Raw genomic sequence first — 13,641 nt, forward strand, 5'->3', positions numbered from 1 at the left:
GCCTTTGAGTAATCATAAATAGAAAATTGCCATTTTAAATACTAAGGGCCATGCCCTGGGTTCATACGATTCACAGTGCACAAAGACACACCAAGGCACACACACATTAGACCCCATCAGCCAATTAATGGACAGAGTTCTGCCTTTTACTCCCACACTACTTCCTGTTACAGTTGGAGCTACATTATTTCCTGTCAGGTGATCTCTGAGGGAGCACATATACAAAATGGTGGCTAAAGGTAAAAGATATAAAAGGGCAAAATTTACTGATATATATATATACAAGTACAAATTAGGAAGCACACCTTCAGTTCATGGACGATACCCGGGTGGCAGAGTAGGATACATAAAATTGTACAGGCAGAATGACGGCACTCCCAGGGTTTTACATGATAGAAGTCAAAAAAACAAAAGTATTAAATTCAAATGGTGAGGTTTATTGATCCTACGTTTCGGTTTCTTACTGGAACCTTCGTCAGGGATATATATATAATATTCCAGTTTGGCGAGGTTCTTTAATAAGTCAGTTCATATGATATATCTGTTGGTTAAGTATTCATTCTGGGGAAATAGTTTCCACCAAATACTGATTTCAATTTCATAAACAAATGTACAAGTCAGATGATTGCTTTCAGACAGGTAACCGGCCAGTGCTAGCTGCCAGATCCCATATAGTGTAACCGCAGTGAATCATTGCTACTGGAGTACCAGCTTACATTTGCTGTAAATTCCCCTGCATTTTAGGGATAATCACTCACTGTATTTATTTGATAAAAGAAATCAATCATACGAAAGGCACTCCACAACTAGGAACCCATAGCAGCCAATAAGCAGTTAGCATTTACTGGTCAGCTTACTAAAAGCAAACGAAAATAAATGCAGCTTGTTGCTGTGTGCAACAGGGCTGTGACTGGAGTTTCCAGTAGAACCAAAGCCAGCAATCTGCAATAAACGTTCTCTTTATATCAGGCTTGTTCCCTGGAAAGTTTCTGCCAGGAAAAAGGGACAGTCTGACTTGTATTTTTGTGCGGAGAGCAAAGTATCACTGATATCTATAAGGAATGAGGAAACGGCAGTCCATCCTGCATGGTGTCTTCCCCTTCTATCAACTCAGTGCAAAGGTTGGGGAGAGGCTCTGGTTGGTTTGTGCAAAGTTAGCGATATTTGTGCCTACGCAAATCTACACTGAGTTAAATATCAGCTGATGCCTTCAAAAGTGTATAGTTGGGGTTCTGTGCTTTTTTGTGCATTCAACTCAAATTTGCTCAAATTTATAGGGTTCATTTTGTAGCTCTTATTGGTAAAATTATTATTATTACCTTGGGAGCTCCAGAGTTTCCCCTGCGCCTGTAGGTGCACCTGTGTGCCATTCACCAGACAGACTGGCAGCTATATATGTACAAATGCGGGGAACATGTTTAGGCGCAAGAACCTTTAAAGGGGTAGTTCACCTTAAATCATTTTTTGTTTTAAAATGACTTTACTTTTTATTTCCAGCTTTCAAAAGGGAGTGGCTGACCAGCAGCCAAAAACTATTGCTCTGTGAAACTACAATTGTTATTGTTACTATTTATTCCTTATTTTTCTATTCAGGTGTTTTCCAATTCATATACAAGTCTCTAATTCAAACTACTGTCTGATTGCTAAGGTAATTTGAACCCTAGCAGCAGGCTAATTGCTGAAATTCCAAACTGGACAGTTGCAAAAAAAAGTGAACAAAAAGTGATATAATAAAAAAAAACTTCAATGAAAAACAAAGACCAATTGCAAATTGTCTCAGAATATTGCTTTCTATATCATACTAAGGGGGTCATTCACTAACATTTAATAAAACTCACTTCAATATTTATGTTTTTTTTGCACTAAAACATGATGAATTTTCGAGTTTTTTTTAATTGTAAAAACCACAAAAAACACAAATATAAAACTTCTGTATCTAAAAGCTGTAAGGGTCATGTTGAAGTCAATGGGAGTTTGTAACAATCTTTACTTACTGTAGTTTGTGGGTTTTAAAAGGTTTTTAGGTTTATTTTTTCATTTCTTCCACAAAGATTAATGGAAAACCGTAAAAACTAGGGATGCACCAAATCCCAGGTTTGGTTCGGGATTCGGGCTGAATCCAGCCTTTTTTTGATGGATTCGGTTTCTGCCAAACCCAAAAAAGTGAGTTTGGTGCATCCCTAGTAAAAACCACGAAAAATGTGTGGGTTTTCATGTTCTTTTTGTTCCACATTTAAATTTGTTCATGCTTATTCAATTCATACATTTCAATAAATGAGTGGACATTCCTGGTTTTAGTGGAAATGGATTTAATTATGGTTTCAAAAACCACAAAAATCCCATCATGGCACAGCCAAGCTGGGTCCACATAGATACAGGAAGGAACATGCAGCGTGCCTGGAACCTGCCTTCATGTAAGCGGCATTATGTTATGGGAAGCGTGCTCAAATGCGCACCTTTTACAATTGTGTGCTGGCGTATAGGTGTTTCCTTCATTGATCCTGGAGAACAGGCAGAAAAGCAAAAGAGACGCAAAAGACTGCAAAGGGAGAGGGAGAGAAACATGGAGAAAAGTGGAGAATGAGAAAAAGCATAAAAATGCAAGTAAAAGTGGAAAACAATAAACAGTGGAAGCAAAAGGAAAAAAGACAACCATATGGGGAGCAGAGAAGAAAATGGAAAGGGTAAAGTATAGGAAAATCAGAAGCTAATATAAAGGTAAGGACCCACAGTCGCCTGCGATAGATCTCTGCTACCGTGGGAGACTAACCACTCCAAAATGGCTTTCCACCGGCAACAATAGAAGTCTTTTGCATCACTTCCGTATTCCAAACAGAAGCGATGCGTAGGGCCTTCCACTCCTATTGTTGCCGGTGTAAAGCCATTTAGTTGCCCGCGATAGCAGAGATCAAAAGCTCAAAAAGAAGCAGAATTCAGAAATGGAGATATAAGAAAATGAGACACTACAAAAGAAAGGCGATCAGATGAGAAAATGGAAGTGGGAGGAAGAAATGGGAGAACAGTAGAGCAAAAATGGAAGAATGGGGAAAAGGGGAAAACAAAATAGGAAAGAGCGAGGGAATAACATGGAAGGTAAAATAACAAACAAGGAAGGGAACAGAACATAACCCCTGCTGTCCCCCACCTGTTGAATTATGTGTCTGTGGTTGTACTTGTATGCAGTAGCTGTCTTGTGCTTGTATTTATATATACTGTACACACAGACACATGTAAGTAAAATTGAGTAATAAAGAAGTAGCCAATTTGTGGGACCTTGTCATCAGGTTCTTTGGTGGGCCTTAGTTACCCCAGTCTGACACTGCATACTACAGTATATAACATGAATGTCTTATTCGCCTAACTGTACCCTCAGGCTTATGGGACACGGGGCACTTTGACCTCTGCAGTTCTTTTGCCAAAAACAGTGTTGGTTAATACTTCCTGCAGCCATTTTCCACTCACATCAATAGAAAAACACCCTGTCAAAAAACATGTATATGAAGGGCACCTTGTATATTTTATGCCTATTGAAATGCCCAACGTCGCTCCATTTTTTTCTTACACCAATAACCTGTGTATCTAATAACATATGGACATGGTTGGCTTAGGTACATATACAGATATTAACCTGCCTTACCCTTTCGTATTTTTCTACTTACTGTGCACTTCAAGAGTGACTGTGACGGAGGAAGTAACACCGGTATTTTTGTTTTCAATGCTTTGTTTATAATTTTTGGAATCACTGGGTAATAGCCCATCCAGCCTCAGTGTCGCATTTGAAAACAATTCACATCTGGAATTGTAAGTTGGGTAGTAAACCGGATTTTGACCATCTTCAATAGTTGCAATCAGAGTGGTATCAGCCTCCCATGTTATCTTGTGACGTCCCGGGACGCTCAGGGAAGTGAACATGAACACGGATCCCCCGACAGCCCCATCAAAGTCACTGGCAGTTGAAGCATTTACTGAAACATAATAGAAAGACATTTAAAACTGGTTAACTGTGCAGTGTACAGATCTAGGGCTATTCATTTGGCTATGAGACAATGCCGGCTCTGTACAATTGCTGGTAGGAACACACTTGTCTACACTGATGTCTCATTACTGACTTACATAGACTTACATACTGTATTATGCGTGCACAGTGTATTTCAGTAGGAAAATATGGTGGCCCTGTAATTCAAAAAAATATAAATCTTATCTTGATGCGATTCCTGGCCCTGCTGCTGCTGTTGTTGCTTCTGTAGATTGGGACTAAAAGGGAAACTTTAGGGTTTAGTGCAATGAGCAACATGAAATTTTGAGTGCAATCACCATGTTTTTTCCCCCACAATGCAATGGAAGGGAAATTACGGGGACCACAACTGCACTTGGGGACATAAATGAGCTCTTTTATCTACTCTTAGCTGCCTTCCTGTAACATTTTCTATTTTGTGTGGAAAGAGGCAGAATACAAAGGCTAAGAAATAAAATAACACACACAATAAATGAAATCATTTTGAAATCAAAGCAAGCAGTAAGTTTTTTAAAAAAAATGTTACTGTGTATACAAATGTTGCATTGGTTGCTATGAGCCAGTAAAGACTATTTAAAGAGCCTATTGTGTATTCTGAATTTTTTGCTCCGAACTTTTAAAGTGCCCGTGCATGGAAATACAAAAGACTTTCCCGCATGGTCGGTGGTGCAACTAATTGCCTTGAAGTGTGTGACCAAGAGGTTTAACACATTGGTTGCTATGAGCCAGAACAGAACAGCTTTAAAGGACATGTAAACCATACATTTTCCTACCATGAATATCAGTTGGGCACATCTCCCCCACCCAAATGGCATAATTTGTACTGCTTTCACCTGGTGGCCATTTTTCCTCTGACACATCATCAGTGAGAAATTTAGAAGCAGACAGTTACAGCAGAGTTTCTGTGGGAACCAACAATATCATCTCTTCACTGGTGGCTAGACTGGAGGGGCATGTTTAGTAATCTAAGCTGTGAAGATTCACTGAGTGTGCCCAGTAGGCAGCTTTTAGAAAGATCTCTGTAAATACAGCCATAAGCACTTATAGTCCTCTATCAAAAGAAACACAGGATTTCTTGTCTCTTTTTTTGTAAACAATTTATAGTGTTGAGTGAATTTTTTTGCCAGGCATGGATTTGCTGCCAAATTCTGCATTTCGCCAGGTGAATTTTTTTTGATACTGCCACAAAAATTGGTCACGCCAAACAGTCACGGCAAAAACATTGTGGTTACGTCAAAAAAAGTTGCATACATCAAAAAAGTTGTGCGGTAGCTGCATTTACGAAAATTGTCTCTTCTTGTGTAACAGCTGAACCACTAAAGGGAAAAAAGACCTCTTTTAAACTCATTATGTAAAAATGTGCAGAAACATTTTCTAAACTGCCAGAAATAAATATCAATTTTTTTTACACAGGCATACCTAATTACACAGTTTTAAAGGAAACTAACCTTTGATTCCAAGAACCAATTTTCCATGCCCCCTAAGGCTCATAGAGTCATTTAACCCCTCCCTCACCTTGTTCCATTATGAAGTATTGGATTAGACTTAAAGACTTTTCTTTTTAGTAGGGATGCACTGAATCCCAGATTTCGTTCGGGATTCGGGACGAATCCAGGCTTTTTTTTGAAGGATTCCGTTTTGGCTGAATCTTAATTAGCATTTGGAAAGAGTTAAATGGTCAGGGGAAAACATTTTGGCAACGTGCCAATTTTTAACCCCTTCCGATCATAATTAACATATGTTAATTAGGATTCGGGTTCGGTTCGGGATTTTGCAGAATCTTTCAGGGTGGGTTCGGGGGGTTCGCTCGAACCCAAAAAAGTGGGTTTGGTGCATCCCTACTTTTTAGAGAATAAATATAGTTTATCAACCACTAATCACAGGGCGTTTAAGTCCCAGAATCCATCACATAACAAAAGGGCAGAGAAAGGGGTAAAGGGGTTGAATTAACAGCCCAAGGGGAGGTGGGGAGGTGGGGAGATGGTCCCTACACGCCAGAGACAAACTATAATGGTTTCCTTTCAGCCTGTGGAATCATGTACGTTTATGTCAATATTTGTTTAGATTTATCATTTTATTTGACATAAAATAAGTCCTACTGAATGTGGGTGCTATAAAGATCTGCTATACAGATAGCTGGAATCTCAGCAGGATCTGATTGCTTATTGTTTGTGTCATTTACAATAGAAAGAAGGCGGCAGCTACACAAGAAGAAGGAAATTCACTTCATTCATCCAGCCCAGATTTCACTATAACTTTTAAAAATCAAAATTAGCCTTTATATCCTCCTTTTCTACTGTGCCAAACGTTATTTTTTTGGCATGGAAAAATGAAATCAAACACCAGGTTGTTAAAACAAATCTCATATACGATACAGGGGCAGTACAACACAAATTCAGATCACAATAGTGTTTGTGCAGCCTGGGAGGGTGAATTCGTTTTTCCAGTGTATTTATAATCAGGGCTGAAAATATTTATTCTTTTTTGAAAAATAAATATTGTAATAAAAATAAGCAACAATATTCATTGTCTGCATTCCCATACTTCGGCTGAAATACATATATTTTTTAAGCTAAAAGGAAAAAAAGAAAACAAGACAAGTCCAACAGTCTATAGTAGCCGCTGCCTACCAGGTTTTAATTTGTCACTGACCTAGTTACACACCATACACATTGTTGCAGTTGATTAAAAAAAATGTAGAACCTTCTTGTCATTTCTCAAACGCTTCATTGTTCTACTACCAGTTAGCATTATTAACTGATTGCCTTGTAAATGATTTCATATATGATTAGATTGTAAACTTAGCAGGGCAGGGACCTACCTCCTCCCATGCCTCTTGTCACGTGGCACATACTCTATGGGGCTGATTTACTAACCCACGAATCCGACCCGAATTGGAAAAGTTCCGACTTGAAAACGAACATTTTGCGACTTTTTCGTATGTTTTGCGATTTTTTCGGATTCTGTACGAATTTTTCGTTACCAATACGATTTTTGCGTAAAAACGCGAGTTTTTCGTATCCATTACGAAAGTTGCGTAAAAAGTTGCGCATTTTGCGTAGCGTTAAAACTTACGCGAAAAGTTGCGCATTTTTTAACGCTACGCAAAATGCGCAACTTTTTACGCAACTTTCGTAATGGATAGGAAAACTCGCGTTTTTACGCAAAAATCGTATTGGATCCGAAAAATTCGGAAAGAATCCGAAAAAATCGCAAAACATACGAAAAAATCGCAAAGTACCGATCATTACGAAAAAAAACGCAATCGGACTCCATTCGACCCGTTCGTGGGTAAGTAAATCAGCCCCTATGTATATCTATTTATTGTTTGTCTTGCCTATTTGTAATTTTATGTAGTGTAAACATGGAGAGTGCTGTGTATACAATAGTGCCCATTGGCAATAGAGTTTATGCCACCTTTTATTACACCATTAGACTACTAGGTACTCTGTTATACATGAAACATGCAAGATGCATTAAAGATCATCTCTAAACCTACCCAAAGTTCCCCCAATATTCAGGACAGAGAACATTGAATTAACAAGCTCATTCACATGGGTGTTTTACTTTTTTCCTGTCTTGTGGATGCAGGTAGACGCTGCATGAAAATACTGATGGGGAAATGTAATAAAAATACACCATGCAATGTCGCAAACTATAAAATTTGCAAACCATTGTTGGAAGTGGTCGCTAAACATTTTCCATGTTTGCAAAGCCCATAATAAATTCATACGAAGGCAAATTTGTTCGCACAGAGGCAAACATTTTCACATTGCACATTGACGACTATTTTCCATTTTATTACATTCCCCCCTTAATCTGTACTGGGCACAGAGAAATTACATTCCAGATTTCCCTAAGTAGAGGGCTAATTATCTTTCTAGCTGGGTGGCCATGGACTAAAAAACATTAAACCACGGACAGCAACCTGAAGATTATATTAAACCTTCTTTCCTACTGACTATACTCAGACAACACTGAAGTCCCCTTCCCAGATCCATCAATGTTAGAGGCTATTGCTTAGGTTTGAGGCAAATCCCAATGTCTTACCTGATGCCAACACGAACAGTGTCCAGAGATTCCAGCACAGAGAGCAACCCATCTACTTTAAAGTATAGGAGACTGCTCTCCCTGTGTCCCTGTGAAGCAGACTAATACCGTAACCAGTATGAGGAAACATACTTTCTATTCTGTATTATCTTATCTGTAACTGTGAGATTTCTGCAGTACATGTTGCATACACATCATTACAAGAGATAACAACTAGAAAGGTCGCTCATGAAGAATGCTGGGTATAAAGAATCATTTCATGCATTTTATACCAACATTACAACCTTTTAAGCCATAGCTCCAACATTAAAGGTGTTTTTACAACTTTTAGAGCTTATAGTTAAAGCCTGAACTCCCGAATTTCATGCAAAGGATTATATACAGTAGTATGGTAGCCTTGATGTGTTTTCACACAGCAAATATTCTAATGAGCTGTATGCCTCCTTAGGGAAAACGCATGTACAGCAAAACCAATCACACACAGAAATAATGGGGTTCAACCTGTCTACTGCTTTTTCATTTTGAGTTTTACTTCAACTTGTGTGTCTTAGTCCAAGTCAATAAAAATATGGATGTGGTACTGCAGAATAATGCCAAATTATTTCTGGGACCTGGCACTTATATTATATTGTCACCCACTGTGACCTACAGCACTTATATTTGCCTATTTGTGTCTGTAAGTTACCCTCCCATATAGATTGTAAGCTCTACGGGGCAGGGACCTCCATCCTCTTGTGTCTTTGACTCTTAACTTATTGCAACTGTACCTTGTATTTATTTGTATTTATTGTTATACTTTGTATTTATCTATTATTATCTTAATAACCCCCTGTTTGTATTAATGTATTCTACTGTACAGCGCTGCGTACATAAGTAGCACTTTATAAATAAAGATATACATACATACATGTGTAATCTGAGTATTGTAACAAATGATCTCTGTGTGGAAGACCCCCTTGAGTTGCTCCTCCGTCACCATGTAAGCGGTGGGGCAGGGGGGATGAAATGATTGGGTATGAGGTGAATAAGTAACATGTTCCTAGGGCCCTTTTTCCTTTAGTATTTACTTGTCAACTTTTAAAAAATATTGTTTGTTATGGGTTACTATACCTGGCAAAGTTGTGATCTTCATTATATTACCTTTATAGATTGTAATAAGGACTGCTTCTGTGTTACTCTTTTGGCTCTTGATCGCTGTTGGTCTGGTTTATTGATACTACCTGGCCTTTTGATCTTGAACTGCTCCTGTAAATTCTGTATTCTGAATAAGCTGGGTCTCAATCTAAATTGTTTGGGGCAAAGCAGCAGTCTGGGCACTTGCTGAATCCAGTGTTGAGGGGTTCTGTCCCAAAGGAAACTACAGGTATGTCTAAATGAGATGCCCAATTTTAAAAGAACAAGCAAAGTGAACTTTATGGGTACATCATAGAAGGGGTGCTAAGTTGGAAATTTCACAGAGGGTTTAAAACAGTTGGAGGCAGGAGAAGGCAAATGGTCAGGAGGTTGTTGGTTCCGAAAAGGTCAAGACCTTCCCAGTTTACCCAAATGGATAGGATTGGGAGTCAGTACTTACTCCTACCTTTGTTTATATATTCCTCAGCCCCATAGACTGTAGCCAGTTGCACTGGTTTACAGCACTGGTGCTATAAGATGCCTTAGAGTCAAAGAAGTAGGAACCCTGAAAAAAGAACTAGTGTCAGTTAAAAGGGAGAAATATCAGTCTGTGGTTATGATAACAAGAGGTTCTTGTCCAGACGGTTAATAAAAAATGAGTCCCTGTTTCATGCATATGGTATGGATCAATGATTACACCGCAGGTCATAACTAATGCTCTGTAATAAAGATATAATAAAAGATTCCAGTCATAAACCATAAACAAGACTGAGGTTTACAAGAAAAAATTAGACTTATACAGGGAGCTGAAGGCTTCCTTTTGTAAATATTAACTAGTAATGTGTAGAGAGACCATAAATCAGGAGCCTGTGTTCCCAGTTATCTGAGAAACTGCGCAGTGTGGCTGCCAGTGCCCCTTTCACATGTTATTCTTCGGCCTTTGCTATAATGATTCTCTTCATATGTCATATGCCAGCACCCCCCATAACAATGGCCCCATCATTCATAGCTGTAATCTGTTGGCATTAATGAAATAGTTATATTATTGTACTAGTGAGCTTTACATAGAAGTCTTCATGCAGACTGGAGGGGGGCAGATGATACAACAGTAGGGCTTAATACAGCTTAAAAACAGATGCCAGCCGCACTAAAAGGAGTGACCACCCATTGGTTGCCAAGGAAATCCACATTTAAAATGGATGTAATGTTAAAATCATGTTGCCCAAATGTGAGCATACCTGTATATTTCTGCAATACCATATAGAAATAGATCAGGATTGATTTTGGTTACTGTTACACAGCATATAGAATGCTCTGTCAGTGCAAAATGTTCTTGTTGTGGTTGTCTGCACACTGCCTTTCTTACATATCTATCTTCTACATGGCTGGAGAGTGAAATCGGTTAAAGTCTGAATGTTACTGCCATTGCATAATCTAGGGGTGAGGTAAGTTATATTGCCATGTATGGAAAACACCACAGACCTTCTTTTTTATGTTCCCCATGGGGTTTCTAATAGAAATATTAATTTATTCTCCTTAGAAGCGCTTTAAAAGAAGCAAGGTGAGGGCATAGTCTTCTGGTAAAGGAATTATATTATTTCATTCAGGGCATAAAAGGTCCATAAATTCCATTACCCATAGGGATGCCTCCCTTAGTTTCATTATAGGTTTTACAGAAGGATATTTTAACTGTAAACAACCTAGCAGCAGTCTAAAACTGCAATTTTTTTTTTAGAAACCACTAAAAATATAAAACTATAAACTGCAAAAGTGCCCAGAGGACCACTTTGAGTAAATTTACATCAATTCATTTTTCTTGTGTGGTTAAGATCCCCTTTAAAATAAAAATTCCAGAAACCAGTACGGTACAGTGTTTGAATAAATACTGCTCACCAGGCCTATCCAATAACCTCATCATGTATTGGGACAGGCAATAAAACATGCAAGTACTGCAAAGTTATTTATTAATACATTTGCTACCACAATAAAATGTTAATGGCCTGTACCTGAACAATGACTCACCAATAAACTGATTATGACATCTATGTATTTAATGCTGGTTGGCTTCCAAAGTTGCTTGTAAAGAGACACATTTATAAAAAAATACAGGGCACATAATAAGTGTATTGTTCACTTATACCCTTAAGGTGGCCATACATGTTAATATCCACTTGCTTGGCCCTGGGGCCAAATGATTGGCAATGGGTACAGTCTGTTCGGGGACCACATCAACGAGCCGATAGATATCTAACATGCCTGATAGATATCTGGCCAATTATCGGTCTAAGGGACTGATGTTGGCAGCTACAATCGGCCCGTGTATGACCACCTTTAGGCATTATACAATCCAGGTGTCTTATCCATCTGGCTTTCCCCTCTGCAAAAGTATTTTTTGTCAATAAACCCCACTCACAAATATCAGAGGAAATGTTGACATCACAGGAGTATTTGTAGTAGAACCCTACTTCAAATTTTGCCTTTTTATGCTCCTTTATCATATATTGTTTTGCCTACATGGGGCATTTCATTGCATAAACAACATTTTTGCTTTGACAAGTGGCATATGTTTTTGGTGGGAGCTCTACCCCTTCAGTGGGGTGAGGTATATTGGGCCCTGCAACAAATGCAGTCCTAACATGAAAAAGTACCCACATTTTGTTACCTTCAAATATCCTGTGCCCAGTATCAGGGGACTAAGTTGGACCTAAACAATCGCAATCGCATAAAGATACACCCTTTTACATGCTACAATTAGAAATATTTTTTAAAAGACACCCATATTTCTCACCTGGCTACAAAATTGGCCAGTACTTTTTTAATGACTTCATTCTTCATGAATTCTTGCAATTGTTGTTATATTTATCCACACACATTAATCTGTTTAATTTCATTCATGATATAGGCGCATGGGCTACTCACAGAACAATCTTCCAACTTCTTCCATGTCCTTTAGGAAAGTCCTTTCTATGAAGTTTTCTGTGTGATTATTATCTGCATGGCTTCAATAGAGTCTTATGACCACAAATGGGGATCCATTCATGTGAAGAAGACTGCTCCTAACCCAGTAATTATTTCCTTGCTATATTACTATTTTAATATTCACATCAAGACTTTCATTTCAAAATTTCAAAAGTAAATTAAACAGTTGAATGTGATTTATAAGCCATGGTGACCATCGGACCTGATATTTGTAATGGTCCAACCCAGACTACTAAAATGTCATCCACATTTATGTAATATTTTTTATATCCTGTGAGACTTTCTAAGAAGGAGTTTTTTCTCTAACTCATAAGGGATGGTGCAACAACCGACCCTTTCAAGGTCTCTTGTCATTGGCAATACAAAGTTCCATGGCAATGCATAATAGTATACACAAGCACTGTAGTAATTAGGGCATTACTTTCACATTGTAAACCTTCATCAAAGGGCAATATAAACTTCAATGGTGCCAACGTCTTAAGTTTACTAATAGATCATTTGTCACTAATTTCTTTTATTTGGCAGAAGTTGGCAGATGCTCTCTGAACAGCTCTTAAACCATAAATCACGTACTGATTATGGGTCAGAATAACGTTGTGGGTAAATATGACATGTATGCATAAATATGAGAGTCACAGTATAGAAAAAGTGTTTGACAATGGGAAACATTAGTCTTTTTTCAACATTCCTCATTGGGTTGCATCTTTACAAGACATTTTATTTACAACTCACCCCCTTGATACTGGGGTTGATATGTTTGAAGGTTCTTTTTGGTAATGGAAATGAAATTGTTGCAGCTCATTTATCAAAGTAGTCAATATAAATCACCCAACTACAGGGGTTGAGGTGCCACTAAATGAATAATCTAAAAATGTCATTTATTCACTTAAGTGCCCATTTGGAATACTCAAAGTGGGCAAAACAATATTCTTGGATTAGATAAGAGTTAAGCAGCAAATAAACAGTCATACATTTAAGCAATGTACGAAAACAGATGCCTCTGTGACAAACATAAGTTTGTCAGTGGAAATGGAAGGACTTGGGTTTTGCACCTAAGAAACAAATTTGGGTGCAATAATTGCTCTTATCGTGGGAGGCCAGATGGATAAGACGTCTTGATTGTATTAGATTTATGGTGATGAATAGAAAATAGAATTATAGTGCCCTGTAGGTTGTTATAATGTTGTTTCTTTATTTTCCAGGGATATTAGGATCCAGCTGCCCTTGAATACAGGAATCTCTTTGCCATAATCAATTCAATGGTGAGTTTTTTTCTTGTTATAGCAGAGGTTTAATCAGGCTGGCAATTATATTGATAGCTAATTATGCAGTAATTATATATTGATTTCCTGTTTACCTGTTCAAACTTCAAATGCATGTTTGGGACATTGCCCTAAATAGGCCTGATGGGCAGTATTTTGTTATTAAAAGAGGCTAGGTTTTAGTCATTACACCACTTTTTTTGGTAAACAACCCTGCTACTC

The 13,641-nt window shown here is 38.1% G+C and overlaps 1 protein-coding gene across 1 annotated transcript in view; it reads right to left on the minus strand.

Moving 5' to 3' along the window:
* Positions 1–8,169, minus strand: part of LOC116412429 (carcinoembryonic antigen-related cell adhesion molecule 1-like) — a 39,015-nt gene extending 30,846 nt beyond the window's left edge. The window contains exons 1-2 of the mRNA XM_031906645.1: positions 8,066–8,169; positions 3,660–3,965 (exon numbers count right to left, since the gene is read on the minus strand). Of these exons, the coding sequence (XP_031762505.1) occupies positions 3,660–3,965; positions 8,066–8,117 (358 nt within the window). The 5' untranslated portion in view covers positions 8,118–8,169. The remainder of the gene's footprint in view (positions 1–3,659; positions 3,966–8,065) is intronic.
* Positions 8,170–13,641: the final 5,472 nt, after the last annotated feature.

Source organism: Xenopus tropicalis, chromosome 7 (assembly GCF_000004195.4).
Source record: "Xenopus tropicalis strain Nigerian chromosome 7, UCB_Xtro_10.0, whole genome shotgun sequence".
Taxonomy (NCBI): Eukaryota; Metazoa; Chordata; class Amphibia; order Anura; family Pipidae; genus Xenopus; species Xenopus tropicalis.